The sequence below is a fragment of the Numenius arquata genome, chromosome 18, assembly GCF_964106895.1.
Source record: "Numenius arquata chromosome 18, bNumArq3.hap1.1, whole genome shotgun sequence".
Classification (NCBI taxonomy): Eukaryota; Metazoa; Chordata; class Aves; order Charadriiformes; family Scolopacidae; genus Numenius; species Numenius arquata.
The window spans coordinates 11,142,946-11,160,191 of record NC_133593.1 but is presented as its reverse complement, the minus strand read 5'-3'; the positions used below and the strand labels follow the sequence as shown (position 1 = coordinate 11,160,191).

The 17,246-nt window shown below is 41.7% G+C and overlaps 1 protein-coding gene across 7 annotated transcripts in view; it reads left to right on the top strand.

Moving 5' to 3' along the window:
- Positions 1–323: 323 nt before the first annotated feature.
- Positions 324–17,246, top strand: part of SYNRG (synergin gamma) — a 40,343-nt gene continuing 23,420 nt past the window's right edge. For 4 of the 7 annotated variants that reach the window (XM_074160519.1, XM_074160520.1, XM_074160518.1 and 1 more), the window contains exons 1-10: positions 324–400; positions 5,196–5,236; positions 6,414–6,532; positions 8,480–8,610; positions 8,961–9,066; positions 9,670–9,781; positions 13,446–13,523; positions 14,226–14,422; positions 15,281–15,529; positions 16,341–16,477. In XM_074160519.1, coding sequence (XP_074016620.1) covers positions 324–400; positions 5,196–5,236; positions 6,414–6,532; positions 8,480–8,610; positions 8,961–9,066; positions 9,670–9,781; positions 13,446–13,523; positions 14,226–14,422; positions 15,281–15,529; positions 16,341–16,477 — 1,247 coding nt within the window. Of the gene's footprint in view, positions 401–5,195; positions 5,237–6,413; positions 6,533–8,479; positions 8,611–8,960; positions 9,067–9,669; positions 9,782–10,921; positions 11,222–11,963; positions 12,189–13,445; positions 13,524–14,225; positions 14,423–15,280; positions 15,530–16,340; positions 16,478–17,246 lie in introns of all 7 variants that reach the window. The other 3 variants (XM_074160515.1, XM_074160516.1, XM_074160521.1) reach the window with 3 other exon arrangements.

Genomic DNA, 17,246 nt, shown 5'->3' with positions numbered 1-17,246 from the left:
TTTGGGCGGAAGGGCGGCGCTTTTTCAGGGAGAAGAGACTTGTTTCGGTGCCTGAAGTTGACTTTTATGAACGCATAGGCTCGATTTTATAAGCGTTGTTGAGGAGAAGGGAGGGCCCCTCTCTCCCTTCAGGCCGCCGACGCCCTCGCGCACGTCCCCGGCCGCCCGGCTGCGTCCTCCCGCCCCGGCCGCTCCCTGTGAGGCTGAGCCCGGGCCCTGGGGCAGGGCCGGGGCCGGCGGGGCCGGTCCGTGGGCGGTCCGCGGCTGGGCCCGGCCCCGGAAGCCGCCGCCGCTCAGCTGACAGCCGGGGCCGGAGCGGGAAGATGGCGCTGCGGCCGGGACCCGGCGCGGGGGGCGCCGGTGGGGCGCCGGCCGCCGGCGGAGCAGCGGGGGCCGCCAGGTCGGTGATGGCGGAGCACGGCGGGGCCGGGGGGAGCGGGGCTGGGGGGCTTGGGCCAGCAGGGGTGTGGGGCGTGGGGCTGCAGATGAGGGGGCGGAGGTGAGGTGGGGGGGTGGCTGTGGAGAGGAGGGGTGGAGATGGGGAGGCGTGTGGGCAGGGATCGGGGGGCGATGGGGGGCCTGAGGGGGACACGGAGGGGAAGCAGAGGTGGGGGGTGATGAGGTGGGCAGAGGTGAGGAGGAGACTCGTGGGGTGGGGGTTTGGGGCACGGGTGGGATGTGGGGGCAGAAGGGTCAGGGCCTAGGTGGGATGTGGGGATCCGAGGTGAGGTATGTGGGGTCCTGAGTGGGATGTGGGGGTCTCAGGTAGGGTATGTGGGGTCCTTAATGGGTTGGGGGGATTTCAGATGGGGTATGCGGGATCCTGGGTGATTGTGGGGGTCCCAGGTGCTGTGAGGGGGTCCTGGGTGGGCTGTGGGGGTCCCAGCTGGGGTATGTGGGATCCTGGGCTGTGTGGGGGGGTCCCAGCTGGGGTATGTGGGATCCTGGGCTGTGTGTGGGGGTCCCAGGTCGGGTATGTGGGTTCCTAAGAAGGGTGTGGGGATCCCGGGTAGGATGCGGGGGTCCCAGGCAGGGTATGGGAGACAGCCGTGGCGGCTGTGTAGTTTGCTGGGATGTACTTAGCTTTTGGGAGCCCACCTTATCCCCCAGCTCGTCTGGGCTTGGGCAGTTGTAGCCCACTTGCCATCAGGCTCAGCAGCTGCAATCTCAAATAAATACTGGGGCAGAAAGGGATTTTGGAGTTTCGCCAGCCCTGCTTGGGTGCCGCTGGTGTTGGCAGCAATAAATGTTGCTTATCGCCACTGGCCAGGTTTGTGGCCGCTGCTGTGGGAAGTTTTCTTTCCTCTCCATCCCACAAAGGGCACTTCAGCGAAGAGAGAGGACTGAGGAATGGTGTCAGGAGAAAGAAAGAGTAAATGGGATGTGCGAACACGTCATTGTGTTTTTGGAAAGGCTAGGAAGTTGTATTTCGCAACCTTTGAAGACTTAGTAATTCTTTTTTTAATGTAGGCTTGTGCGTGCTGTTTATCTGTTGCCCTACTTCTGGGGAGGCTGGGTAAATTCTGCATTTGACAAAGGGAATTTAAGTTCATTGAGTTGTCTTGAGTATTTGAAGCCTCCAGTTTTGTTGGTGTTATTGGGAGCATGAGGATGTGGGGGAGTTGGCACCGAGGTGACATTCACCTATGGAGCCTGGGTGTCCCTGTCAGCTCTCAGAGCCAGGTCGCTGCTCTGCGTTGGGGAAGGGCATTCCAGGGGGCTGGAATACTTGGGAAGAGAAAAGCTGAAGCATCCATGTCTGCCTGTGCATGCTGTGGAAGGATGGGAGGTTACCTTTGTGTTTCCCCACGGATATAAATCTGAAACAGTTCTTGTGAGGGGCCAGATAAACAGTCTAACCTCTTAGAGCACCGCTGCCTGCTCAGCAGTTTAATGGGAAAGTAACGAAAATGTCATCAGCAAACTATAGGTTTTGAAAACTAAAAGCATTGAAAATCATTGTTTCCCATCATTAGCATTTTGGTTTCTTTGAGAATGAAGTCTGAAGGTAGAGGAAAAGTCCTGTCCTCTGGGTCTGTGGGGGTTCTTTGCCTCACTTCACTTTTATTTTTTTGTGGATTTCTGCCATTCAAAAATACTATGACAATCTATGTTGTGTTGATAGAGCTATACCGATTGGGAATTAAGGGATTTAAAAATCCACTTGTAGATAGGAAAATGTTATGTGTAGTTTGGAACTTTGATAGTGAAAGATTAACGCAGAGAAGGAGTTGCTTCTCCCCACGCTTCTGCCTTTTGACTGAATCTGTTGGTTGGTCTGCTTAGGGTTTGGGTTTTTTTTTTTGAAGCTCCATATTTAAAATATTTATCTGATAGAACTCTTAAAGTAAATCTGTAGATTCCTATTGTAGGGTAGTTGCATCATTTTCCTTATTTTATTTTGTGCAGTGTATCACACATATCACACTCACTGTGTTACCCAAAGTATTACAGTGGGTTGTGTGAACCTGGGAGGTAAAGTGCTTCTGCTGTTGAGAACAACAGAAGTGTCTGCAGGTGCAGTTGAATCCATTGTGGAAATAAAAAAGGAGTAAGAAACTACATTAAAATAGGATGCTTAATAGTAATAAACAAATCTATCTACTTGAAACATCTGGGGTCATAAAGGTGTCCATTGTCTAGAAAGTGTGTTTGGTCATTTTAGAGCGCACAGTCAGCTGCTACAAATGTTCTTTTAGACCCCAGGTAGTATACGACTCCTTACAGATGGCTTAATTTATTACGCCCATCCTTTTTATTTATTTATTTTTAAAATGTTTTACTGTTTTAATTTAGTCTGTTTAAATTCTCCTATGTGTTGTTACTTTGAGATAATTGGAAATAAAATGTTTTCTTTAAGAGAAAGCTACTTCTGATGTTGCTCCTATCACTCCATAGTTTATCAAGTTTGATGGTTTTCAGTAGCACTTCAGTTAATCTAAGAATGACTGTGCTCAGCTTGCTTTCTCAGCGATGGGAATTTAACGAGGTCTGTGTGGGCATTTCTTTTGCATCTCCGAAAAGTAGTTTAGAAATGAAGTCCCTGTTGCTTGACTAAGTAAGTTGATGGGGTTTATGTACGTGCATGTGTGGCTGATGCTGGCAATTGCACAGCTGAATCTGGGAGCGATGAATCCGCGCCGCACCTACGGAGTGCTGTCCCGCAGGAGCTTGCTTTGCTACTTTTAACGAGCTCTTCTTCCAGTGCCCTCTAATTAGCTGCAGGGTTTTTTTGTTGATTTTTTTTTTTTTCAACAGAGACTTATAAATAAATCAGGAGCTCTGTGGAAAAGGATAAATATTTAATAGTCTGGTCTTTATTTGCTTCCAACAAGCAGTGGTACCTTGCTATGCTTCTTCAGTTTACATTACATTTGCTGATTTGGAAGAATTCTTGTTGACCGCATTACCCAATAAGAAGGGAAAACATGAAGCTACAAACACTTTTCCATACTTGTGAACTTTTAAAAAATAACTCTTAATATTTCATCATTCTGATGAAACTAAGAATGGTGTCTTTTGATGGCAGAAGTTCCACACATCTGAAATTACACGTTTTAATGGGGTATGTTGCTGAGGAGCACTCTGTACTAACAGCCTCATGGGCAAAACAGCTATTTCCATCCGTGAAACCAAACGCAGCCAAAATCCAGTTAATTCACTGGGCTTCAGCCATTGAGTAGGAAAAATAGTTTTCTGACCAGAGTTCTGTTGTGAGTCCCTCTGTGATTTTCAATCAGCTGTTTGTTTTCATGATGTTAATATTTGTATGCTAACAAGTGGGTTAAAAATGACCGAGTTGGGCAGCCCTTGAACTGAACCCAATCCAGAGAAGCCCAGCACTTTTTTTGCCATGAGGCAGTGAGCGTCTGCACAGCGCTTCAAAGAGGGAAACCAAAAATTGTGGTGATTGAGGATGATAAGACCTGGACCTGTTGGAAAGTGTGGGTGCGTGTTAGTTGTGGAAGGAGAAATTAGCACATAGTGGTCAGGGTAGAAGAAGCAGCTTCAGTATTAAGAAGATTCTGAGTTAGAGGGTGAAATGAAGAGTAATATGGGTTGTCTTGGTGACCGTGTAACCTGCTGTCTGTATAGTGGGTAGGTGCAATTTGCTCCTGGATAAATGCATAATTTAAATTCCTTATTTTATCTTAGTACTCATATTACACAGCTCTTTTATATTTATAAGCCAGGGTGGCTTTTGGAACTTCCTGCAGGTTTTGCAAAACTGTCTGCAGTCATTTATGGTAGCGTCTTCTCCTTTGCTCTTACGCAGTTTCTTTTATAGCTACTTTTGTGCTGAGGAATATTGAATATCTATAAGTGTGTTTCTCTTTCATGGTGCTTTGATGTAATAGCTGCCTGGGACACTGAATGAGGTTCTTGTTTGGTAAATTACTGCTGATCTGGGTTTCTGAGAGTTGCTTGCAAATGAGACTTTTAAACTAGGTCCTTTTTTGCCGTTTGGCAGCACAGCACATGGTTCTTTTTGAAAGTGAGAGCTAGCAATTTCCATTCTGATTTCAGTTGAAATTTTAACAGCCCTTCCTCCAGGTGCACTTGGCCCTTGATACTTGAATGATTATTTTTTTCCAGGGCACTATTTCTCTTGTAATTAGATGTAACTGAGAAAGTCCATTATTTTGGGATACTTAGTGTTTCAGAGGGGACAAAAATGCAGAAGTGGTGGGGTTTCATGGATAGTTTGTTTCTCTGCAGAAAACTGTTGGTAATCAGCTGAGAACTATTGTCTGGTGCAGTTAATGGTCTCACTGAATCAGATAGTTCCACCAGGAGATGCTTATTCATTCTGCGGTGCTTGAAGGCCCAGCCTACACTAACAAACTGACCTGTTACCAACCTGCGTAGGTGCCGAAACTCCTGTGGGTGATGTCGATGAGTCAAAGCCATTTTAGTGCTGCTGTGGAGGATAAGATCTATTTCTTTCTAGCTTTACAGCCTGTGACAGTGCTGGTGGGACCCTCTGGTGCTTTGGGGGGATCCCTGGGAGGGGTGGCCTTTCTCCTGTGGTGGGGTTGGATTCTGTGAGACCTGCAGGAGCAGATGAATGCGCTGACCAGAAGGTGGGAGGCTTTGGGTGGTGGTGCTGACGTGCAAATCAAGGTGGCTTTTTCAGTCATTTATATTTGCATTAAAATGATAGACTTTCATGTATTCTTGTTTTCCTCCTGCAGCTTCATGTTTCCTGTCGCAGGTGGTCTAGGCCCCCCTCAAGGTATGTATCAACTTAACATTTTCAGCATGAAGTTCTTTATTTAGATACATTAAACAACTTAAAATCATTCTGCACTGATGCTCAGAAGCGTGATTATTAATTGAACTCCATGGCTGTTTTTCCCCTTGAATTTGGTACTGGTAAACTGACTCTCACAACTCTATCAATAAAACCTTCTCTGCATTGTTGAAGAAGCAGCATTACCAGAATGCTGGATTAAAGATCTAGGAAAACTACATCTCCATTTTTAGCCCGAATTTGCCTTTAAGATTTTTGTGTTATTTTGTGTGGTATTTAACCTCTTTATGCTTCATCTACCAGCTGTGTATACCCATATTGTGTGGGTGTTGCAAGACCTGGTAAATATTTACAAAGCACAGCAAGACCCTCTGGGACAAGAGTCACAACCTGTGTGGAAAGTATTAATACAATAGGAGAACCTCAGCCTTAAATTACCTTTGTTCTCATTCCTGTTGCAGTGCTGGTTTAATTCATGGAAAATACAGAGAGAACTTGCAGTGAAAACAGAGAGTTTTCTTATAAAAATCTCAGGGTTTGATTTATGGATTATTCATGGGTGTGTTGCGTCGCTTCCCTCCTGGAGTGGTTTTGCCTGTGATGTTCAGTTATGCACAGTTATAATTATCTCACAGTGTTCTGCTAACAAATGTGTGTTAGTGTATGTCTCCCATATGTAGGTAATTAACCTACAGACAGGTTATCCAGCCAGACCAGCGTTGCGTTGTGAAATGATGAGTTTATTTCCCAAGACTTACCGTCCAAAGCTGCCAGTTAGTGAGTTTTCCCTTTCAAGAGAAATGGGCAATTATCAGCACCAGTCAACATGGTTAATTAAATCTTGTTAATTGGAAATGACCCTTTCAAAAATCATACGGGAAGAAACCCACAGAGAGTCCTTAGGATGGTGGGAGAATTCATCAGCTTAGTTAGTGGGAAAACCCTCTAATGTTTCTTCCCTTAGACTGACCAGTACCTAAACTAAGGAAATTCTGTGGCTGTCTGCAGTGTAGAATATTTTTTTATTTTTTAAATAGTCGAGCAAGACTGAGGTTTTTCCCTTTCCTTTGCTCATTTAGTAACAAAACAAAAAAGGTTAAAAAAAAAAAAAAGTTTTAACACTAATTGGGAGCTTACCTTGTTGAATGTTTCGTTGTAGGGATGATTCCTATGCAACAGCAAGGATTTCCAATGGTTCCTGTCATGCAGTCCAATATGCCTGGCATGATGGGAATGAATTACGGTTCTCAGATGCCGCCTGGACCCATGACAATGCAGGTGCGTGGCAATGAAACGTGGATTTAAAGGAGATACTTTGGTGCTTGTCTGAAAGGTGACAGCTGATGTCATAGTCCTTTCATCTGCAGTGGGGTGAGAGGGTGGAACTTGGCTAGAAATTAAGATGTGGGTATTAGTCTGTAGTGGGACATCATGTTTTGTAGTGTTCTCTTTGAAGATATTTCTGATAATTTAAAGAACTCTCCACGTTTCCTTGGGATCTGGATAGAGACAGTGGGGGAGTTTGGCATACATTACTCACTGATGTAGAGTAGAGAAATGAGAGCATAGTGCAAGGACACTATTCGTAATATTTAACATAACATGGACACTATAACCCACTCAAATATATCAGAATCTGAACTTTCATTATACATGTTATGACACCAAAGTGTGATAAGAGGAGCGTGGTCTCTGAGCAGGAAAGGAAACAAAAGCAACTGCAAGATGTTGAAAATACCAGATGCCACCTACTCCAAAGTGTGGTTAATAATAGTATTGAATTGTTAAGTAACTATAATTCAAAACTCCCACAACATACCTGTTTTGTCTTTTTAATTTTCCTTCGTACTTTTTCTTTTGCTTTGGTTGTATGTACTTAACGTTAAGGTGATGTATTGTGTAGTATTTTAAATGAGTCCTTTATAAGCTGATAAGAAGTGACTGTGTACACAATCTGATTGATCATGACCAACTCACTGAATTGTTTTATCTCTTTGTAACTCAAATGCTGGAGTTAATAGAATTAAATTTCCTGAGTGTAGGTAGCAATTCATAAACTTTCTTTGTAAGTACTTTGTTCTGGGGAGCAAGGAATCTCTTAAATGTGCTGTATTGTCTCACGTGACCAGTTTTCCCATTTGTCCTACTACCTGCATTTCATTCTCCTTCTTTTTCTTGCTTAAAGTAACTTTGTCTTTAACTCTGCTGTTGCTAATTGAGGAATAAGAATGAAACATGGGGAGCTAATTATGTTTTTTCTCTTTTCATCTTTTGTTTTCTATTTAGCACCATATGTGCTTATGAACAAATTTGCACTTTGCTGAAATTTAATGTTTTGGCATGGCTTAGTTGCCAAATTGCTATGTGAAAAATTGAATTTATTCTATCTTTCCTTCCCACCCCCACCTGGAATTTATTAGATTAATTTTGTAAAATTTATAGTGGAACATGTTTTTATGACAAACTGGTCTAAAAATATTAAACAGCTTTTGTTCTCGTCCTACGTGTTCTGATATCAAACACAAAATGAATAGTAAGAAAAGTAAATTATTTTCTGGTCCGTTCCATATTAGGCAAGCTTCACTGCTGTAACTGTACCAGAATTTATTTCTCAGCAAATGTTTCTGATACAGATGCAGTTTAATTCAGACAAGTTTCCTCCTGGCTGCTGTCGTGTGCTGTCTCCCTCCCTTGCCCCCTGGATAAGCTTTGTTTGTAAAATGACTAGAGCACATTTTGCCAGTGTCCATTGTTAGTCGGGAGCGTGTACCTCCAGCAGGGAATTTAAAAGTATTATGCAACCACTTAGAACAGGAAATAAAAACCCCAAGAAAACTCCAAAGCATGGTACTGAACCAGTGTAGCACTGCAGGATGCCTGTAGCCTTCCTGCTCTTGAGCTAGGCTGTATGGATTTGAAATCTTGATTTTTTGCGTTTGACCAGGAAACCTTCCTGCCTTTTAAAATCCTTTAAGAATTGCAACTCGTTATTGAGAGGGAAGAGTGCCATCTACTGAATGACCAGTGCTTTGCTCTGTAACAGCTACTCCGTGCTTAGGCACTGCTCATCCAGCTATACTTAACGCTCCTAATTTTACGAGACGTATCTGCTTCACAACTTGGCAGAGTGTAATTGCCAGAGGTTTGGCTTTTTTCTGTGGAAAATACCATAAAAAATAAAAATTAAAATAATAAAATAAAATTGTATTCTTTATTTTGTTGTAGGGTGGCATGCCTTTGGGGCCAATGCCAGCGACTGGAATGCCTTACATGGGCCAGGCCTCTTTCTTGGGAATGCGTCCAGCGGCCCCACAGTACACCCCTGACATGCAGAAGCAGTTTGCAGAGGAACAACAGTAAGTGACACTTCACCAGCTCTTGAGAAATTCTTCTTTAAATCCTTCTTTTTTAAGGGGGAGATATAGTCTGGAGGGGTGGTCCGTACAGTAAAAATATTGATAGTTTCTTCTAGAAAAGTAGTCCGTGTAAGGTTGTAGAATATTGTTGAGATCATTCCATTGCATTTGAAGGCCACCTATGAAGTTAGTAGTGGCTGTTGTACAGCTCTGAGGAGGAGTAGAAATGTGTACACCAAACCATCTGAATTTGAGACAGAAGAAATGGAAAAATCAAGCAGAAGCTTGCCATGAAAATTGTAATGAAAAATAATTTTTAGATATATTTTTTTTAAATTATTTTTCTTCAGGAAGAGATTTGAGCACCAGCAGAAATTCTTAGAAGAAGAAAGAAAACGACGCCAGTTTGAAGAGCAGAAACAAAAGCTGAGGCTCCTAAGCAGTGTGAAACCTAAGGTATGTCCTAAATAATGACTGGGGTGTTTCTTTCTTCAGGGTTTTTTTTTTTTAAATAATGGGATGGTCTCTTTCAACAAGCAAATAACTGGGGAACTTACATGAGACATCAGATTACATCTTGAAAAGCATCTGGAGTAGTCAGTCCCTTACACACTCTTGGTGTACTGTAAACAAAGTCTGGTGTTAAAAATGAAATCAGCTTCTGAAAAATAAACCAACCTGGTGTGTAACATTTGGGAACAGACCGAGTTTCTGGAACAGAAAATGTTTGGTGCCTTGTTTTTAACTTTGGATAAAGTTTTGGACACTTGCAATGAGCTCGACGGCTCTTATCTGCAAGAATAGAAATAGCTGAGTAAGGTTCCTGAGCATAAAGCTGTGTCTAAAGACTGAGAAACACGGTTACGGTGTAGTCTGCAAAATAAATGCTTTACTAAATGGGGGAGTTATTGTTGATACAGTTCGGGAAGGCGCTGCTGGAGAAAGAAGGGTTTGATCTAACAGCAGGCATTGCTAATCTCTGTGCTGAAGAAGTGTGGATAGTGAAAGAAAATTGAGCTGTTCTGTGAATTTTTCAAAATGTGTTCTGTGGTGTTTCAGACAGGTGAAAAAAGCAGGGATGATGCTTTGGAAGCCATTAAAGGAAATTTAGATGGTTTTTCTAGAGATGCTAAAATGCACCCAACACCAGCCTCACATCCAAAAAAGCCAGGTTTGTCATTTTTCTCCTCTTCCAACTGAAAATAAAACTCTAATGTTTGAAATCCTCAGCAGGTGGAACTAATTCCAAGAAGTATTTTTATTTGGTGGAACAAAGTGAGTGGATTAAATGTTTTGTAAAATAAAGTGTCATTTTAGCAACTGTTTGCTTGATCAGGTTATGAGGGTGAGATATTAGATATCAACTTTCATTAGAAGACTTGAATCTTTACAAGAAAGCTTAACGTGCTGTGCTTATATGTGAAATATCATGGAAATTGATAATACGTTTGTTCTCTTTTAGTCAAAGCATTAATTAATGTTTTGCAGGGCGCTTTTGAAGCCAAGAAGTGCTAAGAATGATCAAAACATTGTAATGTGTACTGTTAGAGCTGACTTGGGTACTGTTGCCTGGGCATGGTCAAACCAAAGTCTTCTGTATTCTCAGTAATTACTATATTTGTAACAATTACTACTAAAGATTTCCTGTGGGTTATAGTATAGTTTGCTCTTGTGTCTAGCCTGAAAGAGAGCTTATCTAGACAAGTTTTTTCCTGTGTAAAATGTTTATCTCTGCTGTGGATTTGCTCTTTGATGCTTTTGAAGTTACAGGTGGTTTCTGACAATTTTCTGTTGTCTGTAGATTTGCCCATTCTATGTCAGTTCTGTTAAAATGGGTGCTTATGCAAGGGGTCAAACAGCAGATTGTCTAAATAAGTATGCTTTTCTTGGGTATCTTATGATATATTATTGAGCTTTTGAGGGTAAAACACTCCTTTGAGGAAGAATGTCCTCCCTGTGCACGCCCTCATTGTGTCTAGTTTGAAATATTACTTCTTGATTTGTTTTGACCCAGTGTGTTTAAAACAAACAGAATACTTCCACAGCCAGTGGTAGGAATCAAGTTTCAAAGTATTTACATTATAAAAACCTGGGAGAGAAGATGCGTGGTTGGAACTGGCTGCTCAGTTTTACCTTATGTGTTTGTTTGCTGACAATAATAACTCTTCCCATCCCTGTCACATAATGCCTCCGTCGCTGTTTCCCCTCACCCCTTTGCTATGGGTACCTAGTATTTACCACTTTTCCTGCCTTTCCACCCATGAACCTTTTTCCTCATCACTTTGCGTTGTGTGTTCATTCCATTTTACAGATCATCCCACATCATCCCATTCTGCTGTATCTGTTTCCCATTCTGCTTTTCTCGATGATGAAGAATTTAGTGACTTTATACAAGGGCCCGTTGAAATCCCCAAACTGGTGCCTCAACCCACCTCTCAGCCTTTTCAGCCTTTCCATTCTGCTACCGAGGCTGGGCAACTGCTTTCCGAAAAGGCTGTGGTCCAGCCTCTCCCTCCAGCCCAGACTCCAGTGTTACCCATCCTGCATGGTACAACTGGGCAGGTTCCTTGTTTTCCTACCTCTGCATCTTCACCCAATATCCATAAAACAGGTAACTCTAAAGTATCGTTTTTCACATATCGCCTTCTGTCATAGAGCTGCACAGAGTCTTTAGTTAATTTGTTGGGGTTTTTTTTTTTTTAGTCTGGCTGAAAGAAGTAATATATAGTAATAGATAGGCAATTAAGTAGAAATTTGCCGATCCATGGGAAAAGATGACTGAAGTCCCCTTGTTCCTTCCCTTAGAACTGCACTGTAAAAGCAAGTCATGTGTGGATCCAAAGATTGCTAAATATGCGTATGACTGATCTTAAGTGAATTAAGGCTTGTATCCTTGCAGCTTTTTAAGTCTGTGTAGTAGAAAATGATAGAGTTGAGATGGTGGTATAAAAAAACAACTACTATGCTAATGTGGAGCACTTGTGTGCTTCCTTTCTTGGAGGCTAAATGGATGTTGGTGAGATTAACGCAAAGAATTTTGCAGGTGTAAGTAGATATTGGACATTTCTGCTACTGATGCCTAGATGATTATGCAATGGTAATCCTAATACAGAAAATCCTAATACAGTTGCTTTTTGTTTGTTGAGTTTGGGGTGTTAATGCATGGTAGGTAAAGGGCAGAATCAGGCTATAGAAGTCTTTGAACAGGGTGGTGCTATTGGTCTGAGCTGGGATGGATACTCATCTCGATAACTCATCGGTAGTGCCAATAATACCTTTCCTTTGAAAGTGGGGAATTGCAATCTGGGTGGTTAATAACAAAATACAAATAATTCCTCCTGCTGTTCATTCAGGCTCTTCCTTGGAGGACAAAATCTTAGATAATGGCTCAAATGAATCTGAACAAGAGCAAACCAAACTTAAAACATCCGAAGTTGGGCACAAAGCCTCAGCTGCAAGTCAAGCTCATCCCAGTCTTACCATCAGTGACTGGGATGTTGTAGGTGGACATGAAAGTGGTGTCACTTCCGCAGAGGTGCACAAGGCTTCAGAACAAAACATAGCAGTTGAAGAGTGTGGTGAGCAAATGCAACATTTGACAGAATTTAAATCTAATAAGATGCTGCTTGAATGCTAACACTCTGTACACTAATTCTAAGGCCAATCCTGCATCATTTTGCTCTGAACGCCTGCTTGAATGTGTCAGTGCCTCCTGCTCCTTGCTAAAAGTGTAACAACTGTGATTTTGCTCTGAACTTTTCCCACGTGAATTTACTGCTGTAATCACTTTTAACATGTTTGTTTAATCAGGTCTGCTGTTTTGAAATATTCTGTCCTCTTGCTTGAGGGAAAAAAGAAGACATGCTCTCTAAAGATTTTTTTTTTAATTATTTAAGGAAACTCTTACTAAAGATTATCAATGTCATGGTGGGTTTTCATCTTGGAGGGGATAAAATCTTCTTTGGTTAGAACTCTTGTCTAGCTAATACTTATTTCCCAGACAATTTGCCACTCATGCGTTATGTCTAAAACTATTGATGTGTTAGGGATCAAAATTTCAAAAGCTGGACTAGATGAAAACTTAAAGCAAGCTTTAGTTCCAATTGGGATTTTATTAACACTGAATATTGACTGTTTGGTTTTGTTTTATTCCAATCAAAATAGATGTAAGGTCTCTGGTGCACCTTGGTTAGTGCTCTGATGTTGTACTCAAGGGTTACATCAAACGTGGGCTACACTTGTAGTCAAGTATGATAAAAATACACAGTCCTGTGTGTAATCTCACTTTACTGGGGGGTGAGAGGAGGTGGAGAAGGGGGAGAGGGCTCCTGGTCTGTAGATAATCGAGTTGGGCACTTTCTCAAGCAGTTCTTTCTTTCCAAGAAGTACCATAACTTTTCATTATTAAACTCATGGTAGTGGTTCTTATGGTAGGTATGAATTTATTTGTTCTGCAAGTAGCCCAAATAGCGTATAGTTGATGAGGAGACTAAATTTGCTATGGCACGGAACTGCTGCTAGGAAGTTTTAACAGACAAAGAGACTTGAGCTTCTGTACAATTAGAAATTAAGAGGGAGGCAAGTGAGGAGCTCCTTATTTCATTATGTGTATAACTACATTCTTCCTGTTACTGCCAAATCCTTCTAGTTAAGTTGAAATACATATTCCTGCAGTAGCTGTTTTCCCTCTGAGCACAGTGATTCTGATCTGAAATCTTTGCCTGAAATGCTAATTGGTGCTGACCAACTGATCTAGTGTCTAAGATCTTTATACTCTGAACCTTATACCCTAATACAACTGTCTGTCTTTTTCTTACTGAACGGAATACCTTCAGGAGTTGGAGTATTCCCTTCGCAGGACCCAATTCAGCAAATGATGCCCCCTTGGATTTACAACGATAGCTTGGTCCCAGGTAAAAAAGAAAGTGGGCAATGTAAGGCGTGAATGTACGTGTGCTTACATTGCCATTTATTGATCCAATTATTATTCTTCGGTCATCAAATGAATCCTATGTCTGATACATTACATGTTTATGGTGGCTTTATCTATATTTGAAGAAGTATGGATTTTATTCAAGCATGTTAAATGTTTAATCTGGAATTTGTTATGACGGAAGATTATGCCAGTAGAGGTTGCATTGCTGATAATGCTGTATTTATGGGTAGTCTGGTTTTTGGCATGTCTTGTAATTAAGCAGGCTCATTTCTTAAGGCTATTTATCTTATGTATGCAAATAACATAGTAAATAGAAAATTAAATGCTGTAATAGATATTGATTACACCGAGGTTTAAATAAAGCTGTTTTAATGATATTTTTATATGGGTTATCCTGCAGTTTCATTGATGAAACATGTTTTCAAATAGAGCACTAACTGTGCTCTAAGTTTTAATAGAATATTTCTTTGCTTGTTTTAAACTTGTCTGTAAAGACCCTCCAATAGCACATTTAGATGAAATGTGATGATAAATACAATGCCAGAATGCTCTTGCCTTACTTACCACTTTGAGTGGTACTAATTGAATGTAATGTTGAGTTTGAGACAATAGAAAACTGATCTTAAATTCTCTTGAAAACAGCAGTTGCCACTGTCTAATACTGACTCCCTCTTAACAGAGCTGTACAAGAAAATTTTAGAAACAACTTTGACTCCTGCTGGAATAGATACAGCTAAACTCTACCCCATACTCATGTCATCTGGATTGCCCAGAGAGACTCTTGGGCAAATATGGGCTTTAGCCAACCGCACCACCCCTGGGAAGCTCACCAAAGAAGAGCTCTACGCCGTCCTGGCAATGATAGCGGTAACTCAGGTATGACGGATGCTTCGGAGATAACTGCAAAAAGGCAGTTCGCTTCACTAACCTGCCATGATAGCGTGTTGGCACAAGGGCTGGTACACCACACCTCTAGTGAAACACTGCTTCTGTTGAAATCCAGGGAGGAAATTCCCCTTGTAACTTCAGTGGGATTATAATTTCATCCTCTGCAGTTACATTTCAGTTTCTCCTTTCTTTAATGTCAGTTGAAGATAGTTCTTAGCTATACCTGCCAAAGACATGCATATGTATTTCTAGTAGAATACATTGGCTGATTTTCTTCTATTGTGTACACATCTGTTTTCCTCCAAACTATATGGTCTCTGTATCCTTTAGTCTGCAAATAGCTAGACTTGCTGCCTCTCTCCTGAACCAGTGGAATGTTAATTTTAGGCTTCCATTATTTGTCAGCGTAGTGTCATCTCTTAGCAGTTTCTTTCTAAATACCAGGTCTGTATGAAAACTAAGGTATATTGAGCAGTGAGGATCAAAGCTGATTGACCTTGTGGGAGTGGTGTGTAGAAAAGATGATAAAGTATCCACGAGGTTCAGCATAGCTTTGCCAATGCTTACTAACTGGTTTACTAAAAGCCAAACAAGAATGCTGTCAAATGCCTCTGCCCATCCAGGCAGGTACCGTTCCCCTCTGTAACTCCAGCAGTCAGGGTGTCGAATACCATTCACTTACACAGGCTCTGATAGTGGGTTTTGCTTTGGAAGGTGTACTTGAACCTTGACCAGTACCCTGCTCTGTCATGATGTTGATAATACAAGGTAGAAACTGGAATTGAGAACGTAGTGTGCCTTTTTGTTGACGTTTATATGGTTCTCTTTGCTTTTCTGCCTCTGCAGAGGGGAATACCTGCAGTGAGTCCTGATGTGTTAAACCAGTTTCCAGCGGCCCCCGTTCCTACTTTAACTGGATTCCCGATGCCGCTGCCCGCTGCAGTGAGCCAGCAGCCCCTGCTGCCCTCCGCGCCGCCGGTCTCCGTGGCTCTCAGCATCGGGCCGGCCGTGATGGGAATGAGCATCACGGCACCAGCAGGCGGAGCTGCAGCACAGCCGTCGGCAGGATTCGTGCCATCCTACCCGCCCGGACAGGTTAGCTCCCTCTTCTGCTCTTCCTGCCTGGCAAAGCTCCCTTGTCCTGGAAAGAGAATTAGCTTGGCTCTTTTAAAGCCACATAGCGACAACAAACTTTAAGTAAACAGCAAAAAGTGAAGCTGAAATCTAGCATGTGATATCAGAAAACATGAAGTCACGCTGCTAAGGATGTTCTTTTATTTTTTCCATTTCTTTCTGGTGGCATTAGAAGAGGTACAAAAGCATTCTCCATTACAGACTAATTGCATTGCAAGAGGATTTTACTTGTAGTTAGGATTTTGTAATGCACATAAAATGGAATTTTAGATTAAACTACACAACAGGCTCTCTTAGCTGGTAAAATAAGAGTTTTCAGGAGAAGCTGAGAACTATGAAAACCTTTGATTTACAACACTAAATCATGTAGGGGATAAAATTTTGCTGTTTGCAAGTATAGTTCATCCTTCAGAAAATATTTTTTCTGATGCTTTTGCTAAGTATATTGATTTTAAATTATTAATTTGTCCTGTATTAAAAGATTATGATCAATTATATGTTTACTGTGAAAGGAGTTGAGTTCCTTATTCACCTGTTCTTCATGCGTACTGCTCGTCATCCTGCACACCTTGTGTTTTGAGTTGGACAAGGTGCAGGTGAAGTAGAAACACTGCCCATGCTGATCTTTTGCGTGCTAATGTGGAAAGGTTTTTTCCTTTTTTTTGCCTTTTTTTCCTTCCTAAGTTGATAGCACTACTCTGACCTGCTTTCATGCTATATGACAATTTGAAAAGAAAACAATATAGCAATTTACATGCTGTTTGTGATTCAGGTAGTAAAACCAGAAGACGATGACTTCCAGGAGTTTCAAGATGCTTCAAAGTCTGGCTCACTCGATGACTCTTTCACTGATTTCCAAGGGGATGTAGCTGCCTCCTCCAAAGCAGCCAGTTCACAGCACAGGAGCAGGTAGTAGATCTTTGATTTCCACCCCTTCAGTATTTTAGAACTCTTTTAAGAAATGAAATATTTTCCTCTTTTGTGGGTAGCTTTCTAGCCTGTAATTTTCTTCTGTCACCTGACTTCTACTCTGACAGTTTCTTTTGAAGGTTGTTACAACTACAATTAGGCTTTCTGAATCAAAAATGACATTTGATGTGCCATAGGTGGTTGGCCATTCTTTAGCATCTAGTCATCATGCTGAGGTAAATTGCGTTTACAAGGTATGGGGAGAGGTTTTTAAGTGTTTATGCTACTGCACAGGCAATCAGAAGTTACTTCATACTGTGCATTCTGGCAAAAATCTTACATAAAGCTATTCAGAAAAAATACCCTGGGACAGAGGAGTTGGGCTTCCATTAGAGGTGTGACCCGATGTTTGTTGGAGTTGATAGAAACCATTTGCTGACATCAAGGTCTGTCTTTGGGAACTGAATATGGACCCCAAAATTCATGCAAAGAGCACAACATCATAATCTTAATTGACAGAACTCCAGGGTTTTTGTTATTTCTATCGTTTTTCTGGCCAGTGCTTAAACTTTGGATAACTGACTAAATCTCAATCACAGTCTCATTCAGACTTCAGCAATCTTGGCTTTTCATTTGGGAGACTGCCAAAATGTAATTCCAGATCAGGCAAATTTTGTGTAGTAAATAAGTAAGCGTGTTTACTCCCTTTGAGAGTTTACAATTAATCCTTCAAAGTCCTGTGATTTCGAAATTTCAGTGTTGTTTCTTT